Consider the following 21,989-nt stretch of genomic DNA (forward strand, 5'->3'; position numbering starts at 1 on the left):
TCCTCTTATTATTAAGAGCAGATTTGGGACTGGTACACACTTGAGGGCACAGCATCATCTAGCTGGAGTGCCAGGAATGGGACTCGTCTTCCCAGAGTGCAGGTTTTACCCCACAGTCTCTAGACAGAGCATTCACAACCTCAGCAAAGGTTTCATTTAGGGGCATTTCTAACTGAAAATCATGGTTTTTCCCATCTCTGTAAGGCTTTGAAAATTCCACACCACTAATTCCTGTTGCCAGAGTCAACAAATTTAAATCACTGGAAACAAAACTACAGAATATGCCTCAATTCTGCTGATATACTCCAGGACTAATGACGCTGTAATTTTTCACTTGTATTACCATCAGGACTACAATGTAACCTGAAGATCCCATCAAGATTAGGACACCATTATGTAAGGCATGAAGAAGGAGGCGGTTCATATCCCAAATTCCCTGCAATCTATCGACATGAGGCAGACAAAGTGCAACTATCATTTTGCAGATGGAAAATAGAAGGAGTAAGCAGATTGCCAAAGGCTTTCAGAAGCTTGCTTAATGAAATCTCTGACAAAAACATGACATAAACCATTGCTGCTGGAAATGCAATTCAGTGCCAATGAACTACCTTAACTATTAATCCCATTACTTTAATATTGCATCAGGTAATTTTTGAGACAAAACGTAGTTGCTGGATAATAAGAAGAAATTATTCTATTTGTTATATTTCTTAATAAAGATAAAACATATGGGAATCTGACCACATTCTTCTGTCATACCAAGATCGGGACTCGGTTTCATATTCTGTCACAGTCCTCCTGTCTAATCTTCTGCAATGATCTGGAGCATCTATTTGTGTACTTAACTCAAGCTGTGCAAAGCCGAAAAATTAGCAGGTGATTTATAGTACCAAAGTTAGGCACTAAGGCGACTTATGTAGACAGAAAGGACAATTAAGTACTTCTGATGCGTAATAAAAAAATCCTGCTCTAAGTGTAAAGCAGGCTAGAACTATCTCTTAGGAAAAAGAATAAAAATGCTTAATCTAAGAGGGTTCCCTCTAAACAGTTCCCTAGGGAGGCTGCACCTTAACTCCCTCTGCCCCTGGAACTTAGGTCTCTCTATTAAGGCATCATGATGCATTTGGGAATCAGACCGCAAAGTCTGCTCCGGAGGTTACTGATCTAGTTGAACAAGGAGAGAAAGAGGCAAAGCTGCCACACAGAACAGCCCGATAGCTGGAGTGCTGACAGCAGAAGTGTAAAACTCACTTGCAGTTCTCCTTCATCTCGAGGAGATTGCAGCTCTTCTGGAACATGTAGGGTCATCAAACTAGAAACTGGCCTGCTGAATCCCTGCCACGATGATGCGTGAATCACAAGATCCTGGAGGATAAGCAGACAAGACTCTACAGTTCTGCCAAATATCTAAGGTACCAGCCTTTGGTCCTCTCTGGACGTGTTGTGCAGGGACTGCCAGGACAACGCATGAAGATAACTTGCTCCTAAAATCCTTTTCCCCAAAGATGCATCAGAAGCAAGATGCCTTTTAGTCCTGTAGTGCCAGCATTCCACTCCTGTCCATGCCCTCTCTGCGATCACTCCCCACCCCATGGTCAATGCACATCTATGAGATTTCTGGAGAGCGAAGGCAAGATGGAGAAGTAAGACAAAATAGGGTCCACAGCCCACTTCTTGTTTGAGTCTCCTTGAAAATTCAGCCCCTTCCAGTCTCCTCCTCACTGGAAACTCTCAAGATATTAATAACTAGTAGACAGGTAATGCTTTTTCCATGCATGCTCAAAAACATGCCCCTTGAAGGAAGTATGGAACCAACCACGGTTGTTCTAAGGATCTGTATCACCACATAGCGTATATGTAGGTATAAGAGCAGAAGGGTGACATGGCCTACCCAGCCACCAACACCAGGCATCAATGAATGGGAAAATCATTGGATTTAAACAAACAAACAAACAAATAAACAAAAAAGTACAAAATTAATCCTGAAGACAGGAATTGGAATACAACTCCTTCAATACTCTTGCATTAGTGCCTGAACCAAATACCCTCTGGCCTGCTCCCTTTCTTGCCCATGGCTCCCGCATTCTTCAGTACTGAAAGTCCCAAGCTAAGCTGGAGGGAGCGGGAAATTGCAGCTTTCTCCTCCTCAGAAACGTAACTGTTGCAGTTAAGGATGAGGCAAATAGAGCTATGATCCTCTTCTGTTGGGAAAAGACAACCGAGCATCAGTTTGCTGTGTCTGAAACCACCATTCAGTCATTATTCATGAAGTGGGCTCCCACAGGTTGTGTTTTTGACTGAAAGTGGCTGTCGCCGCTGTGCTTGTTGCTGGATCCAGAGCTGTGCTCAGAGCACTCCAGCGAGGTCAGGCTCCTCTTGGCATCCAAAAGATCTCCAGATCTTGGCAGAGCCCGGTCAGTGCATGGTTCCTCACCTCCCAGACCGCAACGCCTCCATCAGGTATTTGTGCCCAGCTCCAGAGTGACACGGAGGCTGAACATGGACACAACTTGCGAGCTTTACATGCTCCTGGTATTAAGCACCTCTGGAAAATGGGATTTCCAGATCATTTCCTTGCACCTAGATGTCTTAATTTTTCCTGGCTCCCATTTTAGGTCACAAGACATGTTCTGGGTATCTCTGTGGATATCTCTGTAACTTAGCTACCCAGTTCCCAAAGAAGAACCCACAGGAGTGTGGTGAGGATAAGCATTAAGCACAATGAGGTCTAATGAGATCATACAAATAAGACAAAGATAATTTCAAGATGAATCCCGGGCATATGTGGAATTGCCTGAGTATAAAAAGAAGTTATACTGTATTCAGATAAAATACTTTTAAATTAAAACTTGACTTCCATATCATCTTTCCCACATTACTACAGACGACTGGAAGAAAACAGTGTATTCATTAACCATGGGCTCCCTTTAAAAATATTCCCACTGAACACTGCTTAAACATCGTACCAGCATGGGAACTGAGGCAACGAGCTTTTTATGATATCTGTTCTAATCTGGGAGTTCGAGAGGTTGCATAGCACCTATAGCAAGATATATGGAGGAAGCACAGTTTTCGCTGGAAATGGATTTAATGAGTTTTCATGAAGACTCTTATGTCAAAAGGCAGCTTATGATAGCTTCATCTAAGATGTTATCTAATGCCTGTAAGAGTATGCAGCATCTTGTTATCTTTCCACATCCACCATTCACACTCCCTCTGAAGTTATGCAGCAGAACTACACTTTGTGGGAGCCACAGGCCTCAACGTTTTTTCACTTATTTCAGTTCTGTCACTTAAATTTATCTAGAACTAACTGGGGGTGGGAGGTGGCAATTTAATTTCGTAAAAACTTTAGAAGTTTGGGCTGGAACAGAAACCTATCTTTCAACATTTTCACCAAAATAGCTTCAAAACATGTATTTTCAGACCTAAGATACAGAGGAACACCTGCAAGGTTGAGACTGGCATGGGAAACCCATGTGTTTAACTTCTAATTAAAACTAGAAACCCCCATCAGATCAAAATGCTCTGAAAATACAGATGTATGGGAGCTCAAATCCAGATATCCTATACCCCAAGCCCATGTAACCTTCTGAGGAGAGATATTATTGAAACTATACCAAAAAGCTTCTTGAAAATATAAAGAGGTTTGCTTCATGAGTTATATTTACCAGACAATGGTCCCACCTTGCTCCAGCTGCAAGCGACAGAAGCAAGTACAAAACTGAAAGCAATCAACAGCTACTGAACACTAAAGGAGAACGTTACCTCGCAGATCTAGGCTCAGATCAGTAGCTGTCAATCCCCACATCACCTACATTTTGCTTTCTTAAAGAAAAGATCGCATAGAATGGCAGCTCTTGATGTGAACTTCCCAGCTGGGGACTCAGTCTGCAGAGGTCTTTGCATTCTTTTGACAATTTACATAACTATGTACAAAACGTAACATTACAAACTGATTTAAAGGACATTCTCCCTCTGTGCAAAGGTGCAGCATAAACAGCTCCTTTAACCAACTCACCCCTTAAGACTCATACAAGTCCATAAAGCAGGTGTTAAATAGACCTTGCATTGATTTCTTTAACCTGGAGCAAATTTTACTGCCAATACATAGACACATGCTTTTAAGATATATATATAATAATTGTCTGTATCAAGATCAGGAGATGGAAAAATATGAACTCAGCTTTTTCACTGTTTCATGCTTGGTTTCATTAGCTGGTACGATGGCTTAAAGAACCAGGTCCACAGGTCTGTTAACCTCTCACCATTGAACGCTACATCTGGCAAATCTGCTGGCACGCACACCTAGATACTGCAGCCTGAACTGCTCAGCTAGAAGTGAGATATTTAGGAAACACATCAGAGCACAATCAAATGGATTGAGAGCGAGAGAACAAAGTAAAAAAATACAACAATGCCATAAGAAGTGGCAAATCACTCTTCAACACAAGGCAGCTGGTATCAAGAGAATATTCAGAATATGGCTTACCTGTGTAGTGCACTACACACGTCTGCCCCTTCTTTGGAAATGTCCGTCCTGTTAAAATTATAAAAGGTTGTTATTTTTCTTCTCAGCTTATCTGTGTGGCTATGCAGGTTTATCTTTTAAGAGGAAAATGCCAGACTGGGATTTGTATTGACTATGCATTATCAAGCCACTAATGCGCACAGCAGGAATGGGTATGGTTTAAGGTAGAAAATCCCAGTTTGGGTACTATTTAGTTGTTAGATCAAATAATATTTTCCTTACATAATTTTCACTACATATGAGAGCATTATAGATGCATTTGCATTCTGTAAGTGCAGAAGGACTGCCAAAACTTCATAGATTATAACCTTAGAATTCTCAGAATGGTTTTGCTAGATTTTTTCAAATAAAGTATTAGTCTGACATTGTGAAAAAAATTCCATTTGTATTCACATGTCTAATGCCTTTCACTCAAGACAGCTCTAACAAGGGCATCTTTAATTAGCCAGGAAGGGTTTTTAAAAAACTTTTCACATACAAAGGCAGTTTAATTTCGTAGCATTGGGTGACAGTAAAGCAGTGTTACACTGAGTTCTTATCAGAGCCTGGTAGCTCCTGCTAGAATTTTCATACCAGAAGGAAAAGAAGGTTTAAATTATTTTCTTGCCACTGGAAAACAGAATTACCAATTCAGTTTTACCTGTTCTAGGTACCAAAGGCACCAAAACCTAGGGGAAGATTTTGCAGGCTCAATTAGATGCTGATGGCGTTCTAAAGCAGCTAACCTTGACTTCTCAAGTAATGTTGACCAGGGGAGGACCCAGGTTCAGAAGAACTTAGATATATAAATGAGACTAATTATTAACAAACATCCTTGCCAGAAAGCTGGAAACTGGGGATTCAGGCTCATATCTTTGTCAGCTTTGTGGCCTCTTCAGTCTGAATTAACATGACAACAGGGTATAAAACATCAAATAACATGCAAGCTGAGGGCTTATATGCCAAAACCACCATGAGCAGTGAATGGCAGGAGGGCAGGCTAATATGGGGAACTGAGCTTTATAACATGAAACTGAGATGATGCTTCTGAGTGTCATCTGAACAGCCTTGCTCATCAGCCTGGCTGGCTGGAGTATCTCTGGCTGTGGGCTGCACACACCGTGCTACAATAGGTATCCAGTCAGGGCATTCACAGTAACCTTAAAGTGGGATTAATCTCATTTAACTTTAACCATCTAGAACACAGGTAATTAGTGTGTGCCATTCTCCTGGGCTTCTGCTGCTGACAGTGGAGAATTAGCAGCGCTTTGAAAGAAACACAGCCTATCCAGAGAAACGCAAGACAATTCATTCTCAGAAAAATAAATAGAATACTGCTTTAGACTAGCCACCTAACCTGAGAAAAGTTATGGGAGATGAATCCTACCCGTGGTAAAGCAGGTATTATTCAAATGATGAACTATTATATAGAGATCTGAGTAAAAGAATATCAAACCTTACTGACATATATTCTGCTGTGTGAATATAACAACAGCAAAGCAAATGATGCCACATCAAAGCTAAATTAGAACCATAGATTCTCAAGACCACTGTCTAGCTGTGGTTTTAAGACAGTGTTTAAAGGCAGCTGATTTTGATTAAGTCTTGTAACCAAGAGAAATAATCCATATAACCTTATTTGGAATAGCATATTGCTTACAAAGACAGCCTTGATATATTTAATAGCTAGAAAGTACTATTACATGGTTAAGTTCCACCCTTCTTTCTACTCTCAATTCAGCAATGTTACTTATACCCACTTAAGTATTCTGCTTTTAGAACTGTGCAACCAAGGGAAGAATTTGATCCCCAGAGCTAAACAGCACTGAGGGAGAAGCCAATTTAAAAGCACACCCCAAGAGGGAAAAGATACTGGGCCAAGAAAGTTAAGCTGAGATCGCCTTGAACAAAATATTCACAGTTGCGTATCAGGCAAGGATGAATCTGGTCTACTATATAGATATGTATATGGCTGTATGTTAGAAATTACGTCCTCTTAAAAAATAAACAACACAAAAACAACCAAAAAAACCTCAAACCAACAACAACAGAAAAACACCACACACACACACAAAAAAACCACACAAAAAAACCCAACCAAACAAACCCAAACCCTTACGAGATGTCATGATAACGCCGCAGAAGAGCAGCACAACGCGAACTGGCCCTGGCAAGGGGAGCCTGTGCCCAGCAGGTTATCGCCGCCCGGGCTGCACCTCAGCCCTCCCCAGCCCCGCTCGTCTCACCGGGAGGAGGCGGGCGGCCGGCCCGGGGGATGCTGACACGAATGGCCGGTGGCTCCCGGTGACGAACCGGGGAAAGTTTGTGGCCGCCGGGCGCGCTCCCCGCCGAGCGCCCGCGGCCCCGGGACCCGACCGGCCCCGCCGCCGTCCCCGCTCCCGGGCGGCTGCACCGCGCCGGGGTTTGTGCAGCTGTCAGCGGATGCCAGAGGAAAATCCCCAGCCCCCCCGCCGCCCCTGCTGCTGCCGCCGCCGGGGGGGAACTGCGGCGCTGCCGCCCGGGGAACCGCTGGCTTCTCCCGCCGCCACCGGCGGGACCCCGGGCGGCCGCATCGCCCCGTTCACCCTCTCCTGCATCAGGGCTTGGGGTGCGGGGGCGGCCGTGCCCTCCCTCCCGCCGCCTCCCCGCACCGCGGCCCCGCGCTCTCCCGCTGCCCGGCGGCGGGGACGGCGGCTCCACTCGGGCTTGGAGCCCCGTGCGACACCCGCCGGGTCGGGTCACCGGTCGGACACGGGGCTCCCCCGCCCCCCATGCGGCAGGGCTGCTGTCCCCACGGTCCCCTACCGTCTCCCGGAGAGATGGTCTCGATCTCCACCCCCATGGCGGCACTGGCTCGGCTCGATTAGGCTCCGCTCTGCACCCCTCGGTTCGGCTCGGCCCCGCTCCCCGGCGCGGCCGGACCCCCAGTGCAAGCATGCCCCTCCAGGCCGGCTGACAGGGGCCTCCCCGGCTGCCCGTCAGCCGCCCGCAGCCAATGCGGGGCAGGGGCGGGGAGCCCGGAGAGGGGAGGGGGCCGTCCGCCCCCGCCCGCAGAGCCAGGGGCCGCCGCGGCTGAGGGGAGCCCGCATCCCACCCCCCGCATCCCGCCTCCGGCGGTGCGGGGGTGCTGCCGCCCTCCCCCGGGCAGGGCTCGCTTTAGCGGGGTCCCCGCCGGCTCCCTGCGCGGCGGTGCCCGGCGGTGCCCGTCGGAGCGCTTCCCCGGGGGTCTTGGCACCGTTTTGCCCACCGTGTCCGACCGTGCCCGCCGCGGAGTCTGAGCGGCCGGAGGGCTCAGGGTGGGGGGTGCGGGTGGTTTAGGGCGCTCCCGAGCCCGCTGCCGAGCAGGCAGGGGAACCGAGTCGCTCCTAAAAACATCCAGCGAGCAGGACAGGTCCGAAGGTGTGGGCGAGGGTCAGGGTTTTCCCAGTTACACACGGGCACGGAGGGAAGCATCCACACCTGCACCTTACAGAATCACAGACTGGTTGGGGTTGGAAGGGACCTCTGGAGATCATCCTGTCCAACCCACCAAAGCAGATCGCACAGGAATGTGTCCAGGAGGGTTTGAATGTCTCCAGAGAAGGAGACTCCACAACCTCTCTGAGCAGCCTGTTCCAGGGCTCTGGCACCTCAAAGTAAAGAAGTTTCTCCTGTACGTGTGCATGGTGACATGAATGTGTACCGATTTCTGACAGTGAGTAGCAGCACCTGTGACATTGGGACCCACCGGCGGTGCCCCCTCACACCAGCACCAGTAGTGTGTCTCCAGCAGGACAGTCTGAGGTACCTTGAATTTCGCTGCGCAACACAATTGATAACTTCCTATCCTAATCTGTGTTTTAAATAAGAAAATTTTTGTATGTATTGCTCAGGTGCTCCTGTGGTGTGAGATTACAAATTCAAAGCCTGTACTGGAGCTACGACTTCTGACAAGTATACCCAAAATAGATGAAAAATGCTATTTCTTCATAAACTATTGCACACATGAATCTCAGAGTTTCCACTGACCCTGAAAGAATAGTTCTGCTTATAGTTTTTGTGTTCTGGGTAAAAAAAGAAAATGGAACCTCAACATTGTCAGTTTTCCAACCAAAAGAGCTGTCTGTATCCATCTAATTCCAACCTGCACTTCTCTGACATTGATTTTTCAGGATTTTTCTCTGTTACAAACTGGTTTCCATTAATGGAAAAAGATCTTCATCTGCACAGGACAGCCACCAGGAAGAACAAACTAAGGAATTACTGCATTGTTTTGTAAATGTCATAATGTGGCCCCTGCATCTACGCTCTGAACTACATCGACCATCTCCTCGCTGTGTTTCACACTATTCTGATCAGACCATCTGTTCACCCACGTGCTTTGTTCTGTGCATGTTTTGTTGTGATTTGGCCACCCCGAAATTACTGGGGCTGGCTGGATGAAGCTCCCCAAAAAGTAAGCAGGTGAGGAAAAAGCATGAGTTCGCACCAGTTCAGAAGCGATAATGAGGACTGGACAGGGATTTCTTTAGCCTGCCTTCCATCCCAATTAATTCTGCAGCTGCATATAGCATCTATAGAAAAGCAGGCACTTATTTCTGTTGATCAGAACAGGTCTGTAACATATCAGATTCTGAAAAGGGATTATTTTCAGTGCCAATCTCAGAATTTCATTTAATTTCTCATCAGCAGAAAGATACTAAACACACATTTGAGAAATAGGAAAATGCCAAGCAGGAGGTAAGTGGTACAGAAGTATTAAGAAGGCATGAACATTGCTAATTCTGTATGTGCTTCAGAGTCATTACAGAGCAACAAGGACGGCACAGCAAATGCTGAGCGCATACGGAGAGTTACAAAGTGAAATTCTAGATACACTGTGTCCTAGTAGGGCCCTTGACTTTACAGGGAATGTCTGGTTTCATCCAGCCTCCAGGTAGATGTCTGTGTCCTCTCAGACAGTCAGAACATCAGAAGGCATAATTCTGACAAATAAAAGCAATTTATACTTTGCTGAGTTCCCTTTGGCCTTTATAAGTACACGCTTCCTTTGATCAGGGCTGCACGTGTCCCCATGACGGTGGAAGAATAACTGTTCCTGAGCCTCGTCTTGTGACAGGAGGAGATTGAACTCAATCACATAATAGATACAGCTCAGAAGGGACCACAGAATATCTGTGCCAAACATCACCACAAATTACAGGCCTTGGACACAGATCCCAGCATCCTCAGGCAGACTTACAACCATGATAGAAAGGAAAACCCACCAGCAGCAAAATGCACAAGCCACAGGAAGGGATCGGGAGGGACCAAACTGCCATCTAGGTCTAAATCTACTATATTTATAAGCATCCTATCCCATGGTCTCTTGCCCATGCTGGCTCCCTAAACGCAAACATATAGCTGCTTTTGGGTATGAGCTAATTAGATCCCCTATACTGGTATTCCTAAGCATGTGGAAAGAAAGGCAAGATCAAATTGCAAGACAGAGAAAAGGACCTGTAGAGGTCATCGCAAAATTGTTAGGTGAATGTTTTTTAAAACCTTTGTCACCACAGATGTTGAACAACAAATAGTGTTGTTATTTTTCACCTTATTGTACTCACCGGAGGCATCAAGGTCCTCAAAGACACTGATGTTAACAACATATATTGTTAGCATATGAAGCTCTTGGAAGAGAAGACTGAAACAAGGGATGTCCCATATCTTCAGGAAAGCCTCTGAAATACAAGGGAAAGTAGTTTAGGATTGGCAGAAAATCGGCGAAGAGGCAAAGAGGACAAAGAGGCTAAATGGAAAAGTCCATGACCAGAGAAATTGCTAAAAACAAATTACTGAAGCAGACCAGGAGATTAGTGTTTTAAAGAATGCTCTTTGAAAGCTACTGCATGACATCCACCACCTCCCCCTTTGGGACCCAGCATATCTGTATTGAGGATAAAATCCATTAGTCTCAGCTTTCAAGGCTCTGTAGAGCTCACCTCCCTGAACAGCGGTTTACCACAAGACCTTCCCACAGCACGTTTTTCTATCCTGGCAATAAAAACAGCAGCCTGGAAAAGCGGGGGGTTCTCTGAACCCTCCTTCTGGAATGGTTTGATGGAACCACGTTATTCCAGCATCTAAGGTTCCTCAGTGGTAACAAAGAGGACAAGTCGATCCCAGTCAATTTGAGGTTTTGCAGAAACCCAAACTCTCAAAAGTTTAGCAGCTCATTATCTAATTTTCTTTAGTTAAAACCCTAACAGCCTGCACTGTTTGCAAACTATGCATTTCTACTTCCAGGAAGACAAAACAGTACTCATAGTTTTAGCGTGTTTTAGTTAAGTTCATAGATCCTACATTGTGAAGTCCCATTCTTCACTGGTTTTAAAATCTACAAAGGTTCTACAAATCATGTATAATAGATTCCATATGCACATGAAGAACACCCCTGGAAGGCCAAAGCACTAAATTGCCCATAAATGGAATGCAGAAATTTTGCAAATGTATAAATTCATGAAGACTACAAAAAAAAAACCCAGACAATACACATTTCCCTCACCAGCATCCCTGGAGAAGGACTCAGCATTACTTTGAAACCCAACCACTGTTCTATGAACAAATAATTAAAGTAAACTAAAAATGTCTTACAAATACTGACCTTTCCCCTCACTGAACCAACATGAACCATCAAGTAATTTTAATCCAAAAGTGTAGAGGACATGCAAAACCAGCGCCACAATGGACAAAAAAGTGACCAAACTAAACACCAGCTTGCACAGCTCAGCAGGTCATGTCACTGTGAATGTTCCCGTGCATCACTAGCCTTGATTAAATAAACAGAATCAGGTCAGAATCAGCAATTTCTCCCAAATCGCCCAGGGCCATTCTGATAGCACATCCAGAGTGATCCCCATTTGATGAATGGATCAAAACATCCCAAAAATCTCAATGTGCCTGTGACAGGAGGGCTGTCTCGCTTCTCACCACTGCTGTTTTCTACAGGTCTGCAGCACAGTTGCCTCCTCCCAACTGATACTTGTTCCAAATGCCCCAAAACAGAACAAAGCTTCCTCCCAAAGCAATTATTCTGAATCCTCATCTTCCTCTTGGAACTATTCATCCACACCTATATCTGTAGTTTCCTCTTGCAGCTGTAACGCAAAACTGCAGCCAGAATTTTCCAGTAGCGCTAGAAGTGACTTGAAAGCTGTCACCTCTCTCTGGCATTCACTTCTGCCCCACCGGGCTCTTCCCAGCTCAGATCTTCACTTACGCTCTATCACAGCGCTCACCATGCAAGTCATTATGAAGGTCTTGGTCCTGATCTTCAAAGTCTTTTACAGGACTAGGTGAGGTCATAGAGTCACAGAATCATATTGGTTGGAAGAGACCCTTAAGATCATTGAGTCCAACCATAACCTAACTCTGGCACTAAAACATGTCTCTGAGAACCTCATCTCAGTGTCTTTTAAACCCCTCCAGGGATGGTGACTCCACCACTTCCCTGAACAGCCTGTTCCAATGCTTCACAACAATTCCTTATGAAGAAATGTTTCTTAATATCCAATCTGAGCCTTCTCTGGCACGACTTGAGGCCATTTCCTCTTGTCCTATCACTTGCTACTCGGGAGAAAAGACCAACTCCATGCTACAGCCTCCTTTCAGGTAGTGGTACACAGCAATAAGATCTCCCCTCAGGCTCCTTTTCTCCAGGCTGAACAACCCCAGTTCCCTCAGCCACTCCCCATCAGACTTGTGCTCCAAGTCACCTCAGGTTTGCACAGGGAAGAACTCCAGCTCATCAGGATAGACACCACCAGCTGCTAGAGCCATGAAATCGGTAGCTTACGCTCAGGAATGGAGGCAAAAAATTCCACAAGACCAGGACCTAACTAATAGAGCTCACTTCCAGAAGAGATTGATGCAAGTGGGGATTGGTCTCTTCTTGCAAAGAAAACATATGTTTAGATTAATGTCTTCAGATGGACTCATGCTCTCACAAGCTTGTCTCCCCAGTACAAGAAAAGACACTGTCATACTGGAGCAAGTCCAACCACTCCAATGCGGTCAGTGGCTGGAGAATGCGGATAGGGTGGGAGAGCTGGGTTCATTCAGCCAAGACAAAGCCAAGGAAGTTGGCTCTTGCTGTCTATAACTACCCAATGGGTGGTGGAGATGATAGTGTCACGCTTTTCTCAGAAATGCCCAACAAAAGGACAAGAAGCAATGAACACAAGTCATAAGAAGGGAAATTCTGACCAAATATAGGAAAAAAAGTCTTCACCAGATGAGTTACCAAACAAAGCCTCGAGGAACCTAATTGAACTTTGAAACCAGCCCTGTTTCAAGCAAGCAGTTGGACCATATGATGTCTAAGATCCCTTCCTAAGATACTGAAGTGCTGGAGCGGGTCCAGAGAAGAGCAACAAGACCGGGGAAGGGACTTGAACACAAGCCCTATGGGGAGAGGCTGAGGGAGCTGGGCTTGTGTAGTCTGGAGAAGAGGAGGCTTAGAGGTGAAGGGAAGTTAGACCTGAAGGGAAGTTATAGCCAGGTGGGGATTGGTCTCTTCTCCCAGGCAGTCAGCAATAGGACAAGGGGCCATGGGCTTCAACTCTGCCAGGGGAAATTTAGGCTGGTTATTAGAAAGAAATTCTTTGCAGAGAGAGTGGTCAGGCATTGGAATGGCTGCCCAGGGAGGTGGTGGACTCACCATCCCTGGAGGTTTTTAAACTGAGATTGGACACGGCACTTAGTGCCATGATCTAGTAAACGGACTAGAGTTGGACCAAGGGTTGGACTTGATGATCTCTGAGGTCTTTTCCAACCCAGTTGATTCTGTGATTCCCCTAAAGTGCTTTGTGAGTCTGTAATACTTTTCCTACAGAATGAAGAAGAGGAGGAAATAAGGAAGTGGCAGCAAAGTTAACAACAGCTCTGAAGTTGACTGCATGACCCTACACTAGGGCTGTGAGACTAATTTTCACCAGGGGCCACATCAGTCTCGCGGTTGCCTTCAAAAGGCTGAATGTAATTTTATGACTGGATAACGGCAGGAGTAGTTATATTTATCCAGACCTAAAATTACATTCAGCCCTTTGAAGGCAACTGCGAGGCTGATGTGCCCCCCTAGTGAAAATGAGTTTGACACCCCTGGCCTGCACCACTTTGGTTCTGTTTGCAATGCATAATGCGCCAAAGTGGCTCATACATCTCCTGGGCACCACACAGCAGTATGTGTCAACACTCGCCAGCACCTCAGATGCAACATAAATATGAAATTGCAGCATCCATCCAGGCTAATTAGCACGCATGCAGATTGCTGCACTGACATTGCTTCGCTGCCTGCTGAACTGGAGATATGCTCTGAATTGCTCTGTGCCTCAGTATTTCGTTTCTGTAATGAGAATGATCATTCTGCCTCGTCTATTTAGACGGCAAACAATTCAAGGGTGGGGGTCCTCTTTTATTATAAATAAATGTAACACCTTGGGGCCCACAGCCTAAACTCAGGGTCATGCAGTGTGGTCTCACAAATAAAATTTCCAGTAATAACAATATCATAAGCAGACAGCCCAAGAAGGTTAAATTTTCTCTTCCATCCAATTTTTCCTAGCAAAAAATGGTTTAAAAAAAATATAAGTAAATCTATAGTTCAAACTGAACAAAACAAAACAGGAATCACATCTACAAACACTAAACGAATTATTCCAGCTCTGTCATTTCCTTGCCTTGGAAGTTATAGAAGGAACTCAGTGACTTTGAGAAACTTTGTATTCACAGCGTAACACATTTGCTGCTTTCTCCAGTCAAACTCTTTCGTTTGTAGTTTAGGTATTTATTCTGCTTGGTGAAGAAATGTCACTGGCAAGACATATTGGAAGCAGTTCAAACAGCAGGAGAAAACCAAACAAACCGCAAATATTAGCTACAAGCTTCTGATTAGTCTTTCAATGATTTTGGAAAATGTAACTGTGGAAAAGAAATTAACTGGCATTCTCAATCCTCCAGATAAATGAATCGAGGGAGCTGGGTAATGGATTCAGAAAATTAAGGCCGTGTTTGTTTTCTTTCATTCTGCATGTGCAATTATGACACTATTTAATGAGTTTCTAAAACCTCCCACCCAAAATGATGTGAAGTTACAACTAAAAGATCAGCAGGCAGAGAGGAGGGTTGTACACACACCAGGACAGCTACGAGTAAAATGGCACAGAATGGCTGTAAAAAGTTGGGGGTTTTTTTGCATGACATTCCAGGGACACTTTAGTGTCCACAGATTGACAATAACTACTAAAAATCTCTTTTAAAAAATTATCTCTAGTGCAAACACAAATATGAATCTCTCTGGTATTCAGCTCCACATCAGGGCTGACCCAGCATTTGGCCAAGTGAGTCAGCAGCTCCAGGGTTTGCACCCAGGGAGTCAAGGTGGCTGAATCCCAGAGAACAGGTATTTAGCTTTAAAGTGACCCTCAAGCTGAAAAATGTCTAATCCTTCCTACCAGTGGAGAAGGACAGTAGTTTTATTTATTGTTTTTCTTCTAAATTAAGGTTTTATCTGAGACAAAACAGAAGGCCAAAACAGAACCATTGCAGCCTTTCTGTAAAAATGTAGATGCCACAGGACCTTTAGTGCTCTTTTACCTAATAGTTAAACTAGCTTAAAGGTTGTGCACTAAAATCATCATCCACTGTAGCTCTGTTTCAGCCTACACAGAAAGCTAAGGTGAACTATTTACAAAAAGCAGCACAATGTTACCTCTTAAATTATCAGGTTTGTGTTAGAACATACTCATCAATATATTTTTCTATATCATGGAAGGGGAGTTAGGGTGGTCCCATCAAGTCTAACTGGCAGAATATTTCTAGGGAAGACCAAGTCAAAGGTGCTTTGTTACAAGGGTTTCCAAACACATCTGGGAGGTAGGTCTCTGCAGATACTTCTGAATTTGCCCCATGATAATTCCTGAAGTACAACAGCTCTACTAGTGACAGCAACAGCAAAAGTATTAATGTAACCCAGCCATCAGAAGTGTTATCATCATACACACCCCATATGTGAAGTGAAATTATATTCTGAGACCCCCTGATCCCTCTTAATCAATATTCTCACCTGTGGTTTAATTGCTTGAATAGATACTAAAATCCATATGATTCAGAAGCAATCAGTTTTGATATACTTTATGAAATTTGCCTTCTAGTGCACTTTCCAAAATAAATGTTGCTGAGTTTGACCATTCATGCTGTCAACCAGCCAGTTTCAAGCATTATGTCAGGTTCATGCTGTCCTGAGTTCCTTTACAATAATAAGTTATTTTCCCAGTGCAGACAGAGTTTAAGTGACCTTTACAAATGATCAAGCTGGGATAAATATGTATCAGCTGAAAATATTACTGTCCTTTGTTGTTCTTCAAGTCCCAATGACTTTCAAATGACAGTGATCTAGCTGAGCATGCACACTATAGCAAAGAGCCATGCAAAAGTTCCTAAGTTGTCTGAAGTGTTTGGTGAAAGTGATAAAAACATCACTTCAAAAGTATAAATTTACCTCAACATGTAAAAAAGAACGTACTAATAAGAGATGTCATCAAAACCAAATACATTTAATGCCTACGAAAGGAAAAGACTGGCATGATTTGGAAGCTGAATGTTGACTTACAGATGGAAAGACCTATTAGATCATTCATTCCCTCTCTTTGCCAAGACAGGAATCTTTCCTAAAGAACATTTCATACTCTTCTGCCTAGTCTAATTTTAATAACGTAAGTACTGGAGATTCTATCACATTCTTTAAGATTCTTTTCCATGCAAACACAGCTCAAGCTCAGGAAATATTTTTTTAAGAACACAGTCAAAAACTTCTTGGTTGCTTTATAAAGCGAACACCAGAGCCTCGTGTGTACAGATGGAAGTATTAAGTCACAAAATAGTGGATTGAGACAGTGAGGGCGTTCAGCAGTGGGAGGGATGTGGGATGTAGAAATCGTGTAGCTCTAGAAAGGGCTGTCAGTGGGCTGATCACTGATAAATGTCGAGTCTGTAACAGACTCGCGTGTAACGACTACACAGCCACCCCTTGGCGTTCTTCTGTCCATAACCATGTCCTATCTGAGTACTTCAGCCAGACTCAAAAAGCGAGACTAATTTATCTATTTTAGGTACTTCAGGATGGAATGAATCATGCCTTAAAAGTGTCTATTTCTAACCACTGGCTTTTAAGCAAACCAGTAGGCAGGGTCTGACTTAGACAACTATTGTGTGTATGTCTAGAGATATGAGAGCTGAGGCTTAACTCAGTTGCCCAATGGGAGCTTGGGAACTACTTTCATATGGGCAGCCATATGTATATACCTCAATGCAGAAATGTTAACGTGTCAGATGAATCCTACCCTACAATTAAACACACAATGGGTTTAATTCTCTGTGACCATGTTTGCATAACCACCCTATATGTGCTTTCCTTCCCAATTCCTCACCTGTTTTGGTGTCTGAGGGACCTGGGGCTGTTCAGCCTGGAGAAAAGGAGGCTGAGGGGAGACCTTATCACTGTCTACAACTACCCGAAAGGAGGCTGTAGCATGAAGTGTGTTGGTCTCTTCTTCTGAGTAACAACTCATAGGACAGGAGGAAATGGCCTCAAGTTGTGCCAGAGAAGGTTCAGATTGGATATTAGGAAAAATTTCCTCAGAGAAAGGGTTGTCAGGCTGCCCAGGGAAGCGGTGGAGCCATCCCTGGAGGGGTTTAAAAGGCATGGAGATGAGGTTCTTTGGGACATGGTTTAGTGCCAGAGTTAGGTTGTGGTTGGACTCAGTGATCTTAAGGGTCTCTTCCAACCAAAATGATTCTATGATTCTGTTTTAGCCTTGTGAAAGACAGAAAATACTTGAGCCCAATAGTCTTGCTGTGAGCAAGAATGCAGTGGTCTTCTGAAAAGGTTCTAGAAACATCTCACTCTATACCACAAAATGAAGATTTGGGAGATTCACAAATGCTCTGCCAACTCTGCTCTCCCAAGCTTGCTGAGCTACTATGTTTGAATTGTGTGATATTTGCCTAGTACAGAAGAGAGGGTGTTCCAAGAACCACAAACATCAAGAGGGCTGTTGAGAACACTCCTGCAAGACTGATGGGTAGCTCAGGCTGGAATTATATGATGGAGCATCTCTGGTGGCTTCCCTGAGATCTAGGGGCTTTCAGGGAACTGGAGGTCACATGTCAGAGGAGCAGCTGCAGTCAGTCATGTACTTACTACACTTGGAAAGTTGCCTCTATCAGCTCATCATTGAGCGTGGAAGTGCGTTCACAGGTTTTGTGAATTTCTGCAAGGTGCTGCAAAGCTTTTGTCTGTACTCAAGTAGTGTCTCCTCCCTCATAGGAATTTTTTACACTGAGGGTGGTGAAACCCTGGCCCAGGTTGGCCAGAGAGGTGGTGGATGCCCCATCCCTGGAGACATCCCAGGCCAGGCTGGACGGGGCTCTGAGCAACCTGATCTGGGTGAAGATGTCCCTGCTCATGGCAGGGGGGGCACTGGATGAGCTTTGAAGGTCCTTTCCAAACCAAATTATTCTATGGCTCTATGATTCCATGATTCGTACATGTCCCCTCACTAGATGACTATTTAGCAGATGACAGAGCAGGCGAGCCTGTTATAACACATTTGGCCCAGCCAAATCAGTCCACGTACTTGTGTTTCAAGGAACAGAGCATGAGAGAGGAGACACCTCAGTCAATGTATGGAAATACCAGGGTGAGAGCAAGAGGAGGAAGTGAAATGGGTGTCTACAGCCTGCAGGGAAACAGAAGCAGCTGAGGGACAGTGTAGGACAACCTGTGGTGGAGATGGCAAAGGCCACTGGCAACGCTGGATGTTACCAAGAGAACCCAAGTCTTTGTCCCCACAGCCATGGCAATCATCTCTGCCACCAAGGCCTGTGAGGAGACATGTTGTCCTCAGGCACTGGGGCACCTCATGGCCTCCTTGCACACCCCCAGTAAGGCTGGGAACTGTCACACCATTGTCCTTCACTCAGCACCACACAGCCCACATCCCCCTGCCCCAGGAAGAGCCCTGAGCAATGTGTGAGGGACAGGATCTGCCTTCCCAGGGGCTGGGGGTCAGGCCTTGGCCTCTCTGCTTCATCCAACTAAACCAGAGTTTTCTCAGCACCTCAGCTGCCTGCACGTTTCCCTTTGTTTATCTGCCATCATGGCCTCCAATTCTCTGCTCTTACCCAGAAGGGTAAGACCACTGCTAGTACAAAAGAAATAGTATTGAGAAGAAGTTGTGACTTTCCTGCCTGAAGTCTCCTTTGTCTGAATATAGCCTGCATAGAAAAGATCAGGGCCTTACCTTCACATGATCATTTGCATAAGTGTTGTTTTTAATTAACAAGACTTTTAAACAGTTGTCTTAAATATATTTATGTAAAAAATACAATCTTCCGCTAGATCTTTGCTACTTTACCTGACATACATATGAAAACCGAGCAAGCTAGTGGGTTAAATCCCATTCTGAGAGCAGTAACAGCACACAGACAAATCACTGTCAAAAGAATGCCGATTTGCACCGTGTGATCAGTAGATCTGCTCTGACAGATTACGTATTTTGTATCATTATTAACCGTGCATCATTTTTACATTCTGTTCCAGTTAGCTTGTGACAGATAACTATTTTTTAAAATCAGACCTCAAGGCGAAGAAACGTCAGTGTGGAAAAATAAATACATTACTCAAGCTTCTTGAAAGTATTGAGCTAAATGACACATCGACTTAAATTGGTGAAATCATGGTGAGTAGCTTTAAGTAGAAATATTTTTGAAGTATAAATATCACAAAGCATTAGACATCTTATAAGGTTGAGTTAATTTAGCATTAGAAAAATTATTAGTCTTATGTTTTTATTACATATTGAGCTGGATCTGTCTTCCTCTGAAGTCACCAGGAATATTAACATCAATTTAATTAACTTGAAGCAAGATTTAGCCCAGAAAGACTTATTTTACCATGAATAAGAGAGAAAATGAAGTCTCAATATAAGCTTTTTCAGCAAGGCACTGAACTCAGATCCACAGAGATATTAAATACCAATCTCTCACTGGACAAGAAATAGCCAGGTGAATGTATTTAAAAGCCTGGAACCCATTACCTCTTATCCATATTGAACACAAAATTTACTCATCATTTCCCAAGACAAGTGAATAGTAAGTATAGCAATGTGGGAAACCAGCAATTTAAAATCAGTGTTATACAAAAGGGTAACTCAACCTCCGCAATGATGAGGGCCAGATTAATTTTCCAACATTAATTATGAACTATTGGAACTCATGGCTACTGGCTAACAGCTGCGTGCAGCTCAATGGGGGGTGTTTGGCTTTGGACTTTGTTTGCTCCTCCTAAGCACCATCTCCTCCAAAGCAACCCAGCTCAGCTGGAATCACTGCAGGACAGAGCCAGCCCAGGTGCCACAAGCTGAAACACCTTGTTCAAACCCCAGGTGACATTCTGATCCGAGTTATCCCAAAGTTAATCAGAGGCACAGGGATGCTAATAGGATCAGAATTCAGCTCAGCAGCGGTGCAGACTGTGGTTTGCTCGCTGGAGTGTCTCAGATTACTCACAGATTACTCTTCACATTGCTCTCCTAGGTCTCAAAGGAAAACTGTAGTATTGCCAGGATAGTTTTAAATTACCAGCCTTTATTTTGAGTGTGTGCTATATAGATCTGTGTAAGACAAGGTGACACAGAAATATTTTTCAAATGTTTTACCAGTTTCCAAAAAAATACACTAGCTGAATGAAGGGACCTTGTTTTTCCCCCTCTATTTTTATCTTGTTTTTAAAAAATGAGGCTGTGCCAAACCAAAGTTCATTGTTTCTTTCATTCACCTTGTGCCTGACTCTGGAATTCACTTTGATCCCGAGTATAACTTGTTTAAATTCTGTAATAATGGCATAACTTGTATGTAGGTGTATGGTGTTTATGGGGGTAATCTGTTCACATAGAAGTTTCTTGCTCACTTTATTCTCTCCCACCAAAAAAACCCCACAGATTGAAATCTCCCTTCACATCCCCAAATGTTATCCCAACAGAGCCTGAGGTTCAAACTCAGTTGCTACAGAATAGGCCTTATGGTGTGTCCAAACCCTGCAGATTGCAAGGAACACTGGGCCTTAGAGATTTTTTTTGAAGGCCACAGAAAACTCAACAGTTTTGTGTCCCTCCATGAGTCTGGTTTCTAGTGGGCCTCATCTCAGATTCACTGAAGTTGTACTATAAATATTGCTCCTAGTCAGAGGAGCCTGAACCTCCTTTGCTTTAAATGAATTGTGTGAGTTTTTATCTGCAAAGCATCTTTACTGATCGGTTGAAGACTTTCTAGAAAATTTCTGCCACAGGATGTAAAGATGTTTTGTGATAGAAAACAGGACGTGAGTTATACTGGTGAACTAAAGGTGCTAGAGTTTGGGGTGGGGTGGGGAAAGATGTTATCACTGGACAAAGCAGGAATGAGCTGTGATGATATCTTGCTTCACTACCTGACTACCATGCCAGTGGAATTTTGAGACTTTGTGTGTGTTGTCATTTTTAGATCTGAGTATTTTAGAGAATTAACTACAAATAAACGTAAGTACATCAGATGAAGTCCTGTTTCCTGGTGCTTTCAGAGACAGATGAAAACCTCACTGTGGCTTTGCTCCAAATATTTTTCAAGACCACAGTTTTTGCGAGACATCCTTAACTCCAAAATTGAGGATTATTTTGTTACTGGCAAATCTCCTATATTCAGACTTATATTGCCCTCTGATAATGTCACAGACACTGCTGAAGAACAGAGGCACGCTATGAGAGATGACAAAACTTAAACAAGAAAGCAAGTCCAGCCTTCAACACAAGGAGTCCATGATCTCAAGACATCTGTATAGCCGGCAGAACACACATCATCATCCTTCCTGAAACATCTGAGCCTTTCAGCCATACCGAGGCAGGAGTTGCTGCAGCCAAAACACATTTAAGTTGCTAGAATCCAGCTGCAATGTAGTTTTGTTACAATATTTAAAGCACCATTCAGAGTGTAGATGAGCTGGCTGTGCTAGAGAATAGCTTTATCAGTTTCAGTGAACACACCCAGAAGACAGCAAAGCAGCCAAGCAACGTCATTTTAAAGAAAATCAAAAATATTATACAGACTCTGAAAAATTGTGGAGCTGCTGGGGTAGTATTTCAATGTAATCTATTCATTATAACTACTATGTGTAAAAAGCTACCACTCATATATGACATACATGTTACCACTTTGAGGAGGTATTATACACAATAGTCAGAGCTTCATGTGAAATGGGTATGGCCATGTGGCATCGTGAGCATGGCCTGCACGTCTGTGTCAGCAATAGGTAAAGTAAAATCGTTAAGAAACATGGTTTTCCTGCAAGCACAGACAGGGACCAAAAATGTAGGAGTTTTGCATGAAAGAGGATCTTCTAACCTGTATACTTAGCTTTTCCATTTTTATC

At 44.0% G+C, this 21,989-nt stretch overlaps 2 protein-coding genes across 2 annotated transcripts in view; one reads left to right on the forward strand and one right to left on the reverse strand.

Annotated features, from left to right (window-relative positions):
- The window catches only part of FKBP1B (FKBP prolyl isomerase 1B), a gene marked incomplete at both ends in the record, with an annotated part of 50,502 nt that extends 43,150 nt beyond the window's left edge, over positions 1–7,352 (reverse strand). The window contains 2 exons of the mRNA XM_080342848.1: positions 4,493–4,540; positions 7,316–7,352. Of these exons, the coding sequence (XP_080198974.1) occupies positions 4,493–4,540; positions 7,316–7,352 (85 nt within the window). The remainder of the gene's footprint in view (positions 1–4,492; positions 4,541–7,315) is intronic.
- Positions 1–21,989, forward strand: part of LOC308039176 (WD repeat and coiled-coil-containing protein) — a 232,861-nt gene that overhangs the window by 170,646 nt on the left and 40,226 nt on the right. The window lies entirely within an intron of this gene.

Source organism: Nesoenas mayeri (assembly GCF_963082525.1).
Source record: "Nesoenas mayeri genome assembly, chromosome: 3".
In the NCBI taxonomy this organism is placed as follows: domain Eukaryota; kingdom Metazoa; phylum Chordata; class Aves; order Columbiformes; family Columbidae; genus Nesoenas; species Nesoenas mayeri.